The 17,512-nt window shown below is 57.2% G+C and overlaps 2 protein-coding genes across 2 annotated transcripts in view; both read right to left on the bottom strand.

Moving 5' to 3' along the window:
• The window catches only part of TSPEAR (thrombospondin type laminin G domain and EAR repeats), a gene marked incomplete at its 5' end in the record, with an annotated part of 59,130 nt that overhangs the window by 14,570 nt on the left and 27,048 nt on the right, over positions 1–17,512 (bottom strand). Inside the window, 7 exons of the mRNA XM_047708516.1 lie at positions 252–481; positions 1,016–1,202; positions 2,334–2,560; positions 3,202–3,333; positions 5,009–5,165; positions 6,228–6,318; positions 8,262–8,500. Of these exons, the coding sequence (XP_047564472.1) occupies positions 252–481; positions 1,016–1,202; positions 2,334–2,560; positions 3,202–3,333; positions 5,009–5,165; positions 6,228–6,318; positions 8,262–8,500 (1,263 nt within the window). The remainder of the gene's footprint in view (positions 1–251; positions 482–1,015; positions 1,203–2,333; positions 2,561–3,201; positions 3,334–5,008; positions 5,166–6,227; positions 6,319–8,261; positions 8,501–17,512) is intronic.
• LOC125093359 (keratin-associated protein 10-8-like) lies at positions 10,269–11,157 on the bottom strand. The gene is made up of 2 exons (XM_047718383.1): positions 10,988–11,157; positions 10,269–10,795 (listed from the first exon to the last, which is right to left on the bottom strand). The coding sequence occupies exons 1-2, from the start codon at positions 11,145–11,147 to the stop codon at positions 10,269–10,271; spliced, it is 687 nt and encodes a 228-aa protein (XP_047574339.1). The 5' UTR covers positions 11,148–11,157.

The raw sequence follows: 17,512 nt of genomic DNA, 5'->3' as shown, positions 1-17,512 counted from the left end.
GCTCCGCTGAGCACCGCGCGCTGCCTAGGAAGCTCCTGACAGAGGGCGGGCAGGGCCCTTCCCGCCTCAGTGTCGGGCTTGTCTTGGGGCAGCACGGGCTCAGCCTGAGCCTCCCGTGGGGGGCGGTGCTTGGTGAGGGCCTGCAGCCGGGCACCGGTCCTGGCTCTCCTGGTCCCCTGTCTCTAGCTGCCTCGTGGCAGAAGCCGGGTGGCCTGACGGAGGCGGGACTCGGGGCTCCCACGGCTCCTTACCAGGAAGGCCTGGAAGAGCTGGAAGGAGCCGAGGAGCCAGACGTAGAGGTGCGAGTGCAGCTTCGTGGACGTGCCGTTGAAGGCGTTGGCCACCACCAGGAACGAGTAGGGCCCCACGGTGAAGAACTCCCAGTCGTAGGCGCCGGACGTGGCAATGGTCTGGTTGGCCTCGAAGAGGCGCGTCCTCGGGTTCCACTTGTAGATGACGCTGTCGATGTTGTGGTTGTCACCTGCGAGCCAGCGGCCGCCGTGAGGGACACCAGGCAGACATCCCCCAGCCGCGGTCACTCAGGCCATCACCCCAGAAACCAGGTCCCCAGCCCCGGCCAGGCCTGGCCCCCACTCTGCACCTGCTGCGTCCCAGGGTTTGTGCCCAGAAGGCACGAAGCAACGTCCCGCATCCCTCCAGCGACTCTGCCCGCACACTGTCTGCACCGCCGTCCCTCTGCCAGCCCAGCAGCTGACCTTCCCACCTCCCCAGCCCGCCCCCCGACGAGGAGGCTCGTTAGTTGGTTAGTTAGCTGCTTAGTTTCAAATGCGGAGGTCGGGCCCGCATCCCCGCCCCCACGGTGAGGGCCCCCACGCAGACGGTGCACCTGTCCTCCTGCCTGGACGGGAAGGAGGTGCTCAGGTGTGTTCACCCAGATGTCACCGGGCCAGGTGTGATTCGTCGTGATTTGTTAACCAGGTGGAAACAGACTGGCAGGTGAGTCAGCCTCCCCCCGCCCCTGTGGATTCCTTCCGTGTGCGTGGCCACGGCCTACCTTCCCGGTGGTTGGCCACGGCCAGGAAGTGCTCCCCAGCCACCTCGAAGGCCTCCCAGTCCCGGGCGCTGTGGGTGGGGACCCTCTGGTAAGGCGTGAACCGCAGCTTCCTCTGACTCCATTTGTAAATGACAGAGAACTCCTGACCCTTCTCATTCGGTTCAAAATTAGCCACAGCCAGGAAGACCTGAAAGAGAGAGCCCGGGACGGTGGCTCTTGCAGTGTATGCGAGGGGCCTGGCTGCAGCTGCCGAGCGCCTGTGTCCCTGTGGATCCGTCCGTCACGTCTCTGTGTTCGTCAGCCCGTCGTCCCCATTTCCATCCCCAGACTTGGGAACAGCTTCATGCGCAGACTGTCCTCCATGCCTGGCCCTCCTCCCTCCCGGAAGCACACGCTTGTCACGTAGCCGGGTCAGACACATGGGTGCCCGGCCTGCGATAGGCCCAGAGGCAAGCCGGCTGGGTGTGTGGGGCTCGTCTGCTGAGCCCAGGAGCGAGTGTGCGTCCAGTAAGCCCTCTGCCTGCGTTAGTGACCGGACAGAACTCCCCGCCTTGTCTTTGCCGAATTTTCTGGTATTTCTTTGAAGCAAAGTTAACATTTTTTATATGGAAATGTCGCCAACCCAACGCTAGTCTGCCATTCGCCAGGCAGGACGGGGAGCGCGGCTGGGCTGGGGCGGACTTCGGGAACGGGAGTGCAGAGAGAGCCCTGTCCATTCTGCTCCCTGGCCGTCCTGGGGGCGGGCCGAGGTGAGAGCAGGTTGTGCCTGGCACACACGAGCTGTGAGTGAGCCATTTGGAGGCCGGGGGCAGGACAGCGGCCCCAGGACATTGCCCCTGGAGCCAAGGGTGTAGACGGAGCTGGTAAGACAAGGCGTCGTGGGGAGGGCGTCCCTTGGACCCAGCATCTGGGCCCTTGCTCCTTCCGGCCCCGGCTCCAAAGGGCCTGCCCTCGAGGGTCTCACCCCCAGCTCCGGCCCTGGCCCCCCACCGGGAGTCTGGCCCCTTCCCCAGAGATTCCCACCTCATTGACCGGCTCATCAAATGGGCCAACGAGCTTTTAGCTCAGCCCCGTGGGTCTACGTCGAGCCGGACTGCAGGGTGGGCGCGGTCTCGTCTCCGTTCTGCAGGAAGCCAAACAGACTTCACGTGCTGGGATTAGAGACGCCGCCAACTGCCCGACCGTGCGAGCGGCGAGAACCCAGGTAAGACGCTGAAACCACGAGGAATCCTTTCCCGGATCATCTGCGGGAGCCATCCCAGCCTTTGGGTTTTCCCAAGAGAAGAAGGACCGAGACGGTCGCTGGGCGCACACTTGCCTTTTTCCCGATGGTGAAGTGTCTCCAGGACTGGGCTTGGTGCGTGCGGATGTTCTGGTACGAGGAGAACTTGTCGTCTGTCCACTTGTAGATGGCGGACGTGGCTTTGCGGTTGGCGGCCGCCACGAAGAGCCCGGCCTCGGGGATGGCGAAGACCTCCAGGCCCAGCGTCTCCGAGCTGGTGAGCAGGCTCTGGTGCTCCTCCACATAGTCCAGCTTTTCTCTGGCTGCTGCGGCGACCGGAGCTGTTTGGGGCCTCCCAGAGCGGGAGCGCGACCCCAAGGCCCCGCGCCCAGACACCCCGCGTCTGCCACGGTCGGGCATTCACCGGGCGACTGGCCCAGAGCGAGCATCACCCTCCCAGAGAGGCCATCAGAGGAGACCGTTCGCGCCTGCCTGGGCTTCTGGCGCACGGGATGGCCGGTGACACTGCGGGGACGGCCCGGACATGTCGGGTCCTAAGAAGACATCCCCACGCTCACGGCTCCTGTACGAGCTGTGCCCTCAAGTACACGAGGGACTGGGGTCAAGGCTCGTGAGCGGCAGCTGCAGCCAGCTCCCGTTTCCTGCGGACGAGGGCCCCGGGCGCCCTGGGCAACCTCGACTTCTCATACCCACGCGGGAAGGCACCGCCGGGAGCGCTCGGGGGAACCGCACGCCTCTAGGCTCCGGCATCGCCGCCTGGTGTCTGTGATCCGAGGGGTAGACAGGACGCCAGGAGGCTGCCCCCTGGGGCCATGGGGACTAGACGAGCAGGGGTGCCGAGCCCTGCCCACATGACACATGCAGGCCTGCTGGCCTGGGGGTTGCTGCCCGTTCCCGAGCAGCATTGGCTCGAGAAGAGCCCCAAGTCCCAGAGCCCCCTCACCTGCTAACACGGAGACCCACTCGCTGCCTACGCACAGGAACAGCCCCTTCCGGCTGGCGTCGAACCAGAACTGGGCGTCCTCCTTTTTGGTGCATGGAGGCCGGGAGCCTAGCGTCACCTTCATGTCAGTTTCTGGGGGAGACAGGGAAGGGGAGCGTCCAGGCGCAGGTTCCCTAGAGGAAGATGGAGCTGGGACGTTGCCCCCGACCCAGGCAATCCTGCCTTAGCTTCTGCACACACGCGGGGACCATGAGGACGCAGGGGTCTCCAACACGGCCCCGGGGAGGAAGTGAGGCCCCCACGGCAGGACGGAAGCCGCGAGGCTCCCCGGCCGGCCTCCCTGCCCGCTGCAGAGGCCGGCCCACCGTCCCCTGGAAAAGCCTCAGTCATCATGGCCTGAGGCTGGTTTTTCCTTGTTCCCTGGCATTTGACCCCATCACTTCCAATGGCTCTGCCTCAGCTCGGGCCAAGCCACATGGTCCTGATGACGCTGCGAGACCGGGTCACAGCGACGTGTGCGCTGCTGCCCGCACTGGGGGCACCTGGGCTCACACGCCTGCCTCCTGCCTCTTGTTCCGAGCTGGAACTGGACGGAAGCAGGAAATTTCCACTGGGCAGGGAAGTCATTTTCCTCTCTGTCTCTTCTTTTACAATAAAAATTATTAAAATTATACTGTTACTATAAAAGTATTCCAAATATCATGGCGATAAATGGCATCAATATGTAGACTGTTTTTTGAAAGATTTATTTACTTTAGAGCAAGACAGAGCAGCCGTGGAGGGGGAGTGGCAGGGGGAAGCAGGCTCCCCACTGAGCACAGAGCCCAATGCGGGGCTCGATCCCACGACCCTGAGATCATGGCCTGAGCTGAATCCAGAGCCGGATGCTGAGCCGACTGCGTCACCAGGCACCCCAGTCTGTAGACGTTAAAGTGCTCCCCAACGCAAACAAATAAACAGCAGCTGGGGGTGGGGGGGCGCCTGGGTGGCTCTGACGGTGGAGTCCAGCTCTTGGTTTCAGCTCAGGTGATGGTCCCAGCGACTTGGGATCGAGCCCCGTATCGGGCTCCCTGTTCAGCAGGAATCTGCTTCTCCCCCTGCCCCCCTCATGCTCTCTCTCTCATTCTCTCTCTCAGATAAATAAAATCTTTAAAAAAAAAAAATGGCAGCAGACAAGCCGGTGTTGCTGGGACTTGGGAAACCCAGGCCAGGACTAGATTGTGGGGGTGATGTGCTCGGGGCTCCCCTGACTGGTGGAGCGTGACCCTGAGGCTTGGGAGGGGCGGAGGCTGTTTCCCGGGCGGAGTGTGGTGGGAGGGGACGCGGCTGCTCCGGGGCAGGGGTGAGGCTTACACAAACTGCCCAGACAGGACCTTTCTACCTGGAGAGCACACAAGCACACACTAAGGAGAGCAGGGCAGGGGACCCTCGGGGTCCCGGGGGTGGGGCTGAGGTGTAGCTGGCTGTCAGAGGCAGATGGGGACGAAGACCTCACATACTGACGGGGGCAAAGCAGGCAGCAGGTGGAAGTCAGAAGGCCCAAGGGAAGGAACGTGACGTTAGGAAACAGCCCCCGGCGTCCCAAGCAGGACCAGCGGTTCCCTGGGGACACCATCCAAGTGGGGTTTGGCGGCCACTGGGCAAGCCTCCTGGAGGAAAGGCGGATGGTGCTGGCTGGTTTGACGGAGACAGTCCTTCTGTTAATTTGATAATCACTCTCCTGTCTGCTCCCAGGGGACGTGGGAAAGCGACGAGGCTCGTGGGGCCACCTTTGGTGAAGGAGAGTGGGTGGTGTTGACCTACTAACCATAGGGATATTTTAGCACCTCATTATCTTCTGGCTTCCCTGTGATACCCTGCAGAACAGGAGGGATGGACAGCACGGCCAGCTCGGCACCCGGGCAGGGACAGAGCCGCAGGGTGGCGTCTGAGCCGGGCAGCAGGACCAGCTGCCTCACCAAGCCCTGCGGAGAGATGGACGGCGTGTTCAGAACCTCGTCACCAGAGCCCCAGGACCCCAGGGCTCAACCTGTCTGAACCCTGGGGGAGGGGTGGGAATGGGGGATGGTAGGTCCATCGACCTCTAGAGCTAGGAGAGAAGAGTCTGCTGATTGGCTGGGGGGTTGGGGAGCGCTGAGAGCAATGGTGGGGAATTCAATATCATTCTAAGGTAAGTGAGTCATGGAAGGGGTTTTTCCTGTGAACTAACCTAAGGTGACTGGGCTGTATTGCTCATCCAACCATCTGTCCTTTTGTCTGTCCATCCACCCACCCATCGATCCATTCACCATGTGTCCATCCATCACTCATCCAACCATCTATCCATCTACCCACCCATAATCCACCCACCATCCATCCATCACTCCCTCATCTGTCCATCCATCCATCCATCCGTCCACCACTCCCTCATCCATCCATCTATCCATCCATCCATCCGTTTATCCATCCATCACTCCCTCATCTGTCCATCCATCCATTCATCCATCCACCACTCCCTCATCCGTCCATCCACCCAGCCACGCATTTATCCATCCACCCAAGCACGCCATCCATAAATATTCACCAAGCACCTATCGTGTATCAGACATGGGTCTGGACACAACACAGCACGAAACAAATCCCTTGCACTCACGGAACAAGCTCGCCCGGCTGCAGTCTAGGGGACAGGCAGGTAATGAGCGAGCACCCAGTCGGTCTGAGGGCGGTCAGGGCTGCAGGGGATGGGTACAAGGCCCATCTTCTCTGAGGGGTGGGGGGAAGGTTTCCACAGAAGAGGACACAGAGCAGGTCCCTGGGGGTAGAGGGTGTGAGCTGTGGTGGCCGTGGCCATGTGTGTGTCAGGAAGAGGGAACATGGCAAAATGTGCCTGGCCAGTAAGGGGTCCCAGTATAGCCCAGGGCTCCCTGATCCGCGTGGCACACACCCCAACCTGTCAGTCGGAGCATGAGGACAGCAGGCCTGCAGGGACGGTCCCTCTGTGAGCACTGGTGTTGGGGGGTGGGACGGGAAGCCCCTACCTTACTTACCGTGAACAGGCCTTTGGTCCTTTTCCTGCTGCCGATGAAGAACCGGGCTCCTCGCACTGACAGGCTGGCCGGGAAGGGCACGTCGGCCATGCTGAAAACATTGGAGGGTGGTTTTAGGGCCACGGGGTGTGGGGGTGGGCAGCAGTGTCACAGCCCATTTATGGAGAAAAGGGCAGGGGGAAGCAGCACAGGCAAGATACTGGCTTCCTGGGGCGGCTGTAACAAACACCATGCATGGCGGGGCTTCAACAGCAGACGGTCCCCAGCTCTGAGGCCGGGAGGGTGGGTTCCTCTAGCCTCTTCCAGCTGCTGGGGGCTTCTGGTATCCCTGGCTTGTAGCCCATGCACCCCTCAGCCTCTGTCTTCGGGTGGCCTTCTCTGTGCCTCTTCTCCTCTTCTTAGAAGGACACTAGACTCTGGACGGGAGGTTATCCAGGACGACCTCAATTGAACTCGACCACACCTGCAAAGACGGTCTCCAAGCAAGGTTCTATTCCGGGGTTCTGGCAGACCTCAGTTGGAGGGACGCTCTCTGCCCCAGAACAGGAGTAGTCCACAAGTGTGGCTGCAGAGTTGTCCATACAGTGGCTCCTCCATCTCTCGGGAACCTACCATGGCTCCCACTGGCATTGGGTCTCCAGCCTGCCTACCCTCCCCCAAGCCTGTGGGGGAGCAGATGGTGTCTGGGAGGGAGGGGTCCTTTCTGGTGACCTGGAAGATGTTGGAAACGTGGCCAGAGCTGGACTTTGATGTGGACATGGCGGGTGAAGCTTGGGGTTTGTGGGGGGAAGGTGGGTGTCTGCTAGAGGGAAAGGTCTGGCTGAGCCTCTGGGGTGGATGGGCCAGGCATGTGTTCTCTTCTCACTGCCTCCTGCATCTCGACGTCGTACCCTCTCATAAACACACCTGCCCCTTCCAGGCTTGCATCTGGCTACAGCAGGCCACGGTGCGGCCAGTTCCTGACCGCCATCCCAGAATGCCCCATGTTCCCATCGCATCTCTGATCACAGCATGCCCTCCATGCACCCGCGAGACCTGTGAGGCCCCATTCCAAGGCCCAGATTCCTCCTCGGGCACCATCGGCTGCAGCCCCGGTTCCTTCTGTCCCCTTCCTTGGCCCACACTCCTCCCTGTCACAGAGCTGTCCTCACTGCTGGGTCCCCACCATCATTGCCCAGTAAAGGCCCTGTTGCACCTGGGGGTCATGGGGGGCACTGGTAGTAGAGATGTATTTAAACCAAGTGTGTGAATGCAAGGATTCTTTTCATTATGGACTAAGTGTCCTCTAACAAAGCAGCGTGAGAGTCTACCTTTGCAAGTAATATTTGCAATAATGATAGATTTCACGCAAACAGCACAATTTATGATTTAAAAAAAAGTGCCCAGCGCCCCTGAGCCCTGCTGGAAGCTGAGGGCGAGGGGGGTCGTCAGCAGCTGGCGGGGCTGTAGGGCCCCCTGCCTCCCTCCCTGGTCCAGCCCAGCACCCAGGGGACGGCGGGACAGGGAAGGCGCTCTGGCCTCCGAGGGCCTGGGGTGGGGGTGGTGCCGGCAGAGGGTCCGTCTGCGTGTTTAGCTGGAGCTGTAGGGGCCGCGCACACCCTCGGCCCCACCAGCAAACCGGGTCTTGGGTCGAATGATGTGCTGAGACTGCAGAGCCGGAGCCGGGCTAGAGTCGGGTGCCAGAGCTCCTGGTGGGTTTGCTCCATGGGCTTTTGCAACAGTGACCACGCTCTGCGGGCGCGCCCCTCCCCCAACCCCTGCCACGTCCAGCGCATCTGGCCTGGGCGCCTGCGTCCGCCCCACCCACCCCGCCTTTCCGGGGGACGGGTTTGGTCCCGGAACCCCGATGACCCTGTGTTCCTGCCCCAGAGCGTGGTTCCCAGAGGCTGTTTGCCCACAAGCCCAAGTGCCCACGGTGCACACTGCACAATGCCGGCCGTGCCTGGGACAGCCGCCCCGCCCCGCTGCCCTGGGCGCGTCTGGGCAGGCGGCACACAGCCCCGCGCCCCCCTCCCTGGGCGTCCTGCTACCTACATGTCCACCGGGAGGCCGCAGTCCGTGGTGAGGGAAAAGGAACCTTCGGACACGGCCAAGACCAGCGTGTGCCACTGGCTGTCCATCAGAGCAGGACTGCGGAAGGTCACCCGGGTTTGCCAGGCCCCCGCCGAGTCCTGGCTGAGGAAGAGGAAGTGCAGCCGGGTGGGCGAGTACCGCAGGCCCAGCAGCAGGGCGTCCGGCTCCTCTGCCAGCACCGTGAACAGGTACTCGTTCTTCTGAAAGACAGGGTGAAGCCGGAAGGTAGGACAGGGGAGTGGGGGGCAGGGGAGGCTGGACAGGAGAGGACGGGGCAAGGGAGGGGAGGGGAGGGCAGGGCTCACAGGCAGGGCCTACTGCGGTGACCAGGTCTGTGATAAAACTGAACAGCCCCGCTCCCACCTATCAGGACGGCTACTCTCGAACGCGCAGGACACGTGCTGGCAAGGTGGTGGGAAATGGGTCATTGGAATGGGGTGTGGAGGCGCGCCCTGGGGACAGGGGATTGCCACTCGGTGTAGCTGCTGGGGAGAACAGAGGGACGGGCCCTGGAAACCAGCGCAGGACCCAGCAAGTCCTCTCTGGGCCAGAGCGTGGATGGAAGGCTGGGTCCCGGGGAGAGGCGCCACACGGACCCCATCGTCCATAGGTGCTCACGTGCAGAAGTGGCCCAGGGGACCCGTGGTCTGCCTGTGCGAGGCACGGTTACTCAGCCTTGGACATGTCCCAGAGTTCACACTGATGACCCTGGAGGCCGTCACACTAAGGGAAGTCCTGCAGGACATGGACCACACGGTCCCACTTCCGTGAGGGGCCCTGAGCCGCCACGTGCAGAGACAGAGCCTAGAACGGGGGCGTGGGGGCTGGGGGAGGAGCGGCCGTGGGGCTCCGCGGGGAGATGGGAAAGTCTGCACCCGGACGGTGGGGACGGCCGCACGAGAGTGTGAAGGCCGCACCTTGACTCCCAGCTCAGACCACTCACACCTGGGCACCCGTCAGAGGCCCTCAGGGGCCCCAGCTCCCAGCCCACTGCAGCTGACAGCTCCAAGCTGGGCACCAGAGCGGGCATCGAAGCCAGGCTGCAGTGTCTCCCGCAAGCCTCCGTCTCCTAAAACCATGAACCCCGCCCGGGCCACAATGCTGCAGACATAGTACAAGTCGCCATGGTCCCCGTCTTCGAACTAACACCTCACCCAGGAACACGCACTTGGCACATGCTGGTCACACGGCCTGTGGTGTTGAGGGGACACAGAGACCCCATTGCTTTCTAGGCTGGGACGGGGCACCCGGATACCTTCCACGGCAGGGGAGCTCTCTCCCATGTGGCAACTCTCAGGAAGGGGGAGGCGAAACGTGGAAGCCAAGAACCACAGTCAGGACAAAATCCTCACGGTGGGGCTGGGAACATGAGACAAGGGGCCGGGAAGGGGCATTGGCGTCACAGCCAGGGCCCTGCTGGGACAGGAATCCCCATGTCCCAGGTTCTGGCTTTGGGCACGCAGGGTCCAGCAGCCCTGACCTTCCTGGGCCGGGGCGTGCCTCCCACCCCGGGGCCCTGCCCTGAGGGATTTCTCAGTCCCCCATTCCTAGAAATGTTCCCGGATGGAGGAGACCAATGTCTGCTCAGACCCCTGGACCCCCACCCCCATGAGGGTCGGATGAAAGGAAGCAGATGCTCTGGTGAGTGAGTTTATTGGGGTGTCTGAGCAGGAGCTGAGAGGTCAGCAGTTGAGGTCACGGGACCCGAGCCGAGAAACTGGGAGGGAAGGACGGGGGACCCAGAAGTGGTGGAGGCCCCTCCTGGGAGCAGGAGCCCTGGGGAGCACCGGGGTCAGCGTTCTTGGGAGCTATAAGGTCAAGGTCATGTCAGCAGAGTGGACGCATGGAAGACCCCGTCCTGGGTGTGGGCAGCCACCTAACAGGTCAGGACCGGACTGAGGGGGCTGGGAGGACCACTGTCACTGGGTGGGTCCTGAGCCCAGCTGGCCCCACGGGAGACGGGCCCCGTCAGCAGCAGGACTTCTGGGCCGAGGCGGGCACACAGCATGCCTGGCGGGAGCCCACAGGGCGGCAGAGCAGGGACACGCAGGAGGCCCGGCGGCAGCAGCTGGGCTGGCAGGAGGAGGCAGGGGCACAGCAGGAGGAGGCAGGCACGCAGCAGGCGGGTCTGCACACGGGGCGGCAGAGCAGGGACACGCAGGAGGACGGTCTGCAGCAGGACGAGGAGCAGGGGCTGGGCTGGCAGCAGGAGGAGGCCGAGCAGGGGGAGGGCCCAGAGCAGACAGGGGTGCAGCCGACAGGGGTGCAGCAGACGGGCTTGCAGCAGACAGGGGTGCAGCAGACGGGCTTGCAGCAGACAGGGGTGCAGCAGACGGGCTTGCAGCAGACAGGGGTGCAGCAGACGGGCTTGCAGCAGACAGACACACAGCAGTCTTCCTGGCAGGGGGAGCGCTGGCAGGAGCTGGTGCAGGCTGACGGGCAGGGGCTGGACCCGCAGCTCGCAGGGGTGCAGATGAGGGTCAGGCAGGGGGGGGCACAGCAGGTGGGGGCACAGCAGGGGGGGGCACAGCAGGTGGGGGCACAGCAGGTGGGGGCACAGCAGGGGGGGGCACAGCAGGTGGGGGCACAGCAGCTGGAGTCACAGCAGGTGGGGGCACAGCAGGTGGGGGCACAGCAGGTGGGGACACAGCAGCTGGAGTCACAGCAGGTGGGGTCACAGCAGGGGGGGACACAGCAGGGGGGGGCACAGCAGGGGGGCTCGCAGCAGCTCTCTGGGCAGTCGTCCACCTGCCAGGAGTCGGGGCAGGAGTCACAGGAGCCGGGCAGGCAGACGCGGCTGCCGTAGCTCCGGTCGCTGGAGCAGACGGACAGGGTGGACGCGGCCATGGTGGGGGCGGTGGGGCTGGAGGAGGCTGTGAGTGTGAGTGTGAGTGTGTGTGAGGTACTGAGCTGTCTGTTGGCTTTTATACCCTCCTGGGTGTGTTTGTCCCAGCAAGAGGCTCCGTGAGACTTCCCCTTCCTCGTTGCTGTGTCGGCTGAGCCCTGGGAGTGCTTATTACCGCCGGTTTATTTACACGAGAGTGTCTGCTTGTAAAATGCCTGTCGTGGTTGAGGACGGGGTTGGCCCCTGACTTTGTTTAGGTCTTTAAGCAAACAGCACAGGAACAACCTAGTGTCCTGCAGCCCCGGGCCGGACAGCCTGCCCACCACGTCCTGCTCTTGGCTGTGGTTTGCTGGGGGGTAGGGGTGGGGCAAGGGCTGTGAATCCCAGTCCCCTGGAGCAGGCAGGACGCAAACCCAGGACAGGTGTGCGCGTCAGCTGCCGGCGCCCCCCACACGGAGAGCTGCATGGCGGCGATCAAGGTTGAGTGGGAAGGCGGACAACATGTCTCAGCCCGGAATGACCGAGAAGGAACGTGGAGAACTTCAGAGGAATGAAGATGCCCTCAAGATCCCGTGTTCACCGCACGAGACTTCGGGAAAGATGGATCAGCCACCGGGAACGTTTCCCAGAGCAGAGGGCAATGGTGTGTGCGGACGTGGGGTTCTGACCAAACGTGGGAGGAGACGGACAGAAATCGGTGCACGTGTCGGCACACGGGCGTGCTCTCTCACCGACCTCAACACCCTAGATGTTTCCGGAGAGGCTGGCATTGGCCCGCCGCTCGGCGAAGACGTGCGACTGGATCTCCAACGTTGGAGGGGGAGGGGTCGGACCACGGCCTCTGTGAAACCGCCCGGGGAGCGGAAGGTACAGCCCTTCCCACGCTAGAGCTGTTCTGGAAAACTGCCGCCCGAACACCGCTCGCGGAAGCATCCCCAGACCAGCTGGTCCAGCAGAGTCAACGCAGAAACAAAGAGAAGGATGATATAGAAAATAATCAGAGAAAAAGAAAACCTGCCAAAAGCAGATTGCAGTCCTACCATCTTCAGGGAGAAGAATTTCGCCCGCTTGACCTGACAGAGCCAAGCCGCGGCTCACCGTCCTCCCCGCCTCCCTCCACGCGCAACACACTTGGTGGCGCTCGGCCCTGAGTCCTGGCGGTCGCCCACGCACCGCCCCCAAGCCATGCAGAAGGTCCCTCGTGCTCCCCACCCTAGCAACACCTCCCTTTGCCCCAAACCCCTGCGGCTACCGACTCTCTGTCACTGCACTTGTGGCTTTTCCAGAATGTTCTATAAAGACAGTGTACAGCCTTTGGGGTCTGGCTTCTTTCATTTAGCAGAACCCATGTGGGCTTCCAGGGCTGAGGGCTGGGCAGCCTCTTCATCGATTTTCGTCTTTTTCAGATCATGCTCTCGGTTATAAGCCTAACTCAAGGTTGCAACAATTTTCTGCTGTTTTCTTCTAAAAGTCTAAAATGTTTACATTTTACATTTAGGGCTATGATCAGTTTTTATGAAGTTTTTACATTAGGCGTGAGGTATGGGTCAAGGATTCTTTTTGGGTTTTTGGATTTGGACGCCCAGTCATTCCAAGCACACCTCTGTCTCTTGAACTTGCCTTTGCATGTATCTGGTCCAAAATCGGTTGACTGTATTCGCGTGCGTCTGTGTGTCTGTTCTGTTTCCGGATCTGCCTGCTTCTGTTCCTTTGCCAACATCACATTGTCTTGAGTACCGTGGTTTTATAGAAAATCTTGAAGTCGGGTAGTGACGTCCTCCAACTTTGTTCTTCATTTTCAAGTGGTTTGGATATTTGAGCTCCTTTCCTATCCAAATAATTTTAGGATTAGCTTGTTCATACTGACAAAAACTGCTACTGGGACGTGGTCTGGGATTGGCTTGAATCTATAGACGAGTCGAGCTCACTGATAGAACAATATTCCCACCTGCGAACATGGTTTAGCTCTCCGTTGACTAACGTCTTGTTAAGTTTCTTTCGTCGTTTTTTTTTTTTTTGTAGTTCTCATTATGTACCTATTCCCTGAGATTTATACCCAAGTTTCCATTATTTATTCTGTTGTAAATCACGCCTTTAAACAAAATTTTTTAATTCTAATGATTTATTGCTATTATATTGAAATGCAATTAATTTTAATTATTTTAGGCTTGCACACTTCAACCTTGCTAAACTCTCTCATATTTCTAGGAGATTTCTGTAGATTCTTGGGGTTTTCTATGTGGACACTCACATCCTCTGTGAATACAGACCATTGTATATCTTAATTTCCAATGTGTATGACTTGTATTTCTTCTTGCTGGTTGCACAGGCAGGACTTCAGTATGGTGTTGAGTAGAGGCAGTGAGAGAGGACATCTGTGTCTTTTTCCTGATCTTTGGAGGGAAGCTCTCAGTCTTTTACAATTAAGTATGGTGTTCGCTATAAGTTTTTCACAGATGTCTTTTATCAGGTTAACAGGTTTTCCAATTATTCCTAGTTTACTATAAGCTTTGGAGAACCCTCCCCAATTCATTCTATGAGGCTTACATTACCCTGATAACAAAGCCAGGCAGAAAACCACAAACAAACATCCATTACAAAAATCATGCAAAAGTCCTCAACAAAACACTAGCAAACTGAACTCAGCAGCACAGTGAAGAGATTACACACCGCGACCATGAAGGACGTGTTTCTGGAATTCAAGGATGGTTCCACTTATGAACATCAGTCAGTATAAAACCCCACGCTACCAGCATAAAGAGAACAGCGCAGGCTCATCTCCATCGATACTGAAAAAGCATTTGACGACATTCAGCATGTTTCCATGGCGAACCACTCAACAGACTAGGAAAAGCAGGAACTACCACAGCATAATAAAATATTTGTGTGAAAACCCCTTAGCAAAGATCGTACTCAACTAGGGAAGACTGGGAGCTTTTCCTCCTCTAAGATCAGGAACGGGACAGGGATGCCCCTTTTAGCCACTTCTATTCATCCCGGTACTGGAGGTTCCCAAGAGCAGTTGGACAATGAAATAAATAGTAGCAATGAAATAAATAGTGCAGATTGGAAAGGGAGAAGTAAAATCACACCTGTTCACAGATGTCATGACCTTATATATAGAAAATCCTAAAGACGTGTTAGCACTAGTAAATGAATTCAGAAAAATAGCAGGAGACAAGGTCAACACACAAAAATCGGTTGCATTTCTATATACAAACAATGGACAACCCCAAAAGGAAATTATAAAAATAATTCCATTTATGATTGCTTCAAAAAAGAATAAAATAGGGGCGCCTGGGTGGCTCAGTGGGTTAAGCCGCTGCCTTCGGCTCAGGTCATGATCTCAGGGTCCTGGGATCGAGTCCCACATCGGGCTCTCTGCTCAGCAGGGAGCCTGCTTCCCTCTCTCTCTCTCTCTGCCTGCCTCTCTGTCTGCTTGTGATCTCTCTCTGTCAAATAAATAAATAAAATCTTAAAAAAAAAAAAAGAATAAAATAAAAGGAATTGGTCAAGGAGGGGGAAGTCCTGTACAACGAAATCTATGAAACGTTGGTGAAAGACGGTAAAGAAGACATAAATAAATGGAAAGACAGTCCACGTTCACGGGCGGGAAGGCTCAGTGTTGTTAAGGTGTCCAGACCACCCAAAGCAATCTACAGACGTAATGCGATCATTATTGAAATCACAGTGACGGTGTCCATTTGCAGTGACGGGGATGGAACTAGAGGATATTCTGCTGAGCGAAGTAAGTCAGTCAGAGAAAGACAATTATCACATGATCTCTCTGGTTTGAGGAATCTGAGAAACAAGACAGAGGATCACAGGGGAAGGGAGGGAAAAATGGAACAAGACAAAACCAGAGAGGGGGACAAACCCTAAGAGACTCTTAATCTCGGGAAACAAACTGAGGGTTGCTGGAGGCGGGGTGGGTAGGGGGACGGGGTGGCGGGATGATGGACACTGGGGAAGATAATTGCTATGGTGAGGGCTGGGAATTGTGTAAGACTGATGAGTCACAGACCTGCACCCCTGAAGCAAATGATACATTGTATGTTAATTAAAAACAATCCCAATGACATTTTCACAGAAACACAAAACCACCCACACTCGTATAGAATCTTAAGGGACCCTGAAGAGCTGAAACAGTCCCGCAAACACAAAGCTGGGGACTCGCGCCTCCTGATTTCGGAGCCACAAAGCTACAGTAATCAAAGTAGGATGGTGTCGACGTGAAAACAGAGTGGCCGGGGGACATATAGACCAATGCAATAGACCGGAGTCCGGGAATAAACCTTCACCTTATAGGTCAAATCAGCTTTCACAAGGACACCAAGTCCATTCAACGGAGAAAGGACAGCCTTGTCTTGTCTTATCTTTTAAAGATTTTTTTTTTATTTATGTGGGAGAGAGAATGAGTGAGAGCATGAAAGGGGAGCAGTCAGAGGGAGAAGCAGACTCCCCACTGAGTGGGGAGCCCGATGTGGGACTCCATCCTGGGATTCCAGGATCATGACCTGAGCCGCAGGCGGTTGCTTAACCCACTGACTCCCCGAGATGCCCCAGGACAGTCTTTTCCACAAATGGTGCTGGGAAAACTGATGACCCACGTGCAAAAGAATGAAGGTGGGCCCCGATGTCACATGACACACAAAAATGAACTCAAAATGGATCCAGAACATAAATGGAAGACCTAAAACTATAAAACTCTTGGAAGAAAACACAGGATGAAAGCTTCGCAACATTGGATTTCACGAGGATTTCCTGGAAATGACACCAACGGCACAGGCAACAAAAAAAACAAAACAAAACAAAACAAAACAAAAATTGGACCTCATGAAAACTCTCAATATTTTTTGCATCAAAAGACAATACCAATGGAGAATAAAAGGTAACTCAAAGACATGGGAGAAAACATTTGAAAATCACATTCTGATCAGGGATTAATATCTAAAATGCATGAGAACTCCCCAAACTCAGTAACAAAAAGCCAAACAACCCCATTCAAAAATGAGCAAAGGACGTGAATAGACACAGAAGATGTACAAATTCTGTGACCAACGAGCACATGAAAAGATGCTTGATGTCACTCATTATTAGAGAAACCAAGTCCAACTACAATGACAAGCCCCTTACACCCATTACGATAGATACATAATATATATAAGACTTATGTAAATGGAAACACAATGTACGTACAAGGAGAAGACATCTTTGTATATGGATATTATATATAAGATTTTATTTATTTATTTATTTGACAGACAGAGATCACAAGTAGGCAGAGAGGCAGGCAGAGAGACAGGAGGAAGCAGGCTCCCTGCTGAGCAGAGAGCCCGATGCGGGACTCGATCCCAGGACCCTGGGATCATGACCTGAGCCGAAGGCAGCGGCTTAACCCACTGAACCACCCAGATGCCCCTGGATATTATATATAATAGATATATTGTAACAAGGAGAAGATATTGCATGTTGATGATAATGTGGCGAACTTGAAGCCCTCCTGTGTAGTGAGTGAGAGCTGGAAATGGTACAGCCGCTGTGGAAATCTATAGGGTGGTTCTTTGAAAAATTAACAGGGGAGTTACCGTACGATCCAGTAAATATACAGGTATATGTTCAAAAGAACCGAAAGCAGGTATTTGAAGAGAGAGTTGTACGGCGGTGTTCACAGCAGCGATACTGACAAGAGCAGAGCCCAGGGCCCACCGAGGGACAGATAAATAAGCCAAATGCGGGCCATCCACGCAGCGGACTTGCCGTCGGCCCTAAAAGGGAAGCAGGTCTGACTTCAGCAGAATTGAAGTGTGACGAGGACATTAGTCACAGAAAGACAGCTACTCCATGATTCCACTGATGCGAGGAATTTCAGAGACAGAAGGTGGAAGGGCAGGCACGAGGGCTGGGGGAGGGGGCTGGCGAGGCAGTGTTCCAGGGGACAGGGTATCATCCTCCCGGGAATGAGAGGAGTCCTGGAGATGGACAGTGGGGATGGCGCCACGACACTGAGGATGTACTAAGCGCCGCTGAACTCTGCGCTTGAAACTGGTTAGGACGGTAGACGAGGTTATGTGTATTTGGCATCAAGAAAAACAAATTGAAAAAAGAAAAAAGAAGAAGAAGAGTGCGATCAGGCCAGGAAGAAACCGGGAGGAAATGCACACACCTGTGAGTGACTGAAAACAGCCAGTCTGAGAAGTCTCCATGCTCTGTGCACGAGGAAGGACCCCTCTAAGGAGACAGGAGACCAGCAGGTGCCGCGGCCGCTGGGGAGGGGCAGATGGAGCATGGGGCAATTTCAGGGTAGAGAGACCCACTGTGACAGGGTCTCTTCTCCGGCACTCTGACCCCAAGCCCAACCCCTGCT

This window comes from Lutra lutra, chromosome 1, assembly GCF_902655055.1.
Source record: "Lutra lutra chromosome 1, mLutLut1.2, whole genome shotgun sequence".
Taxonomy (NCBI): domain Eukaryota; kingdom Metazoa; phylum Chordata; class Mammalia; order Carnivora; family Mustelidae; genus Lutra; species Lutra lutra.
Note: the sequence above shows the minus strand (reverse complement) of the source record. Positions and strands in the feature narration are given on the sequence as shown.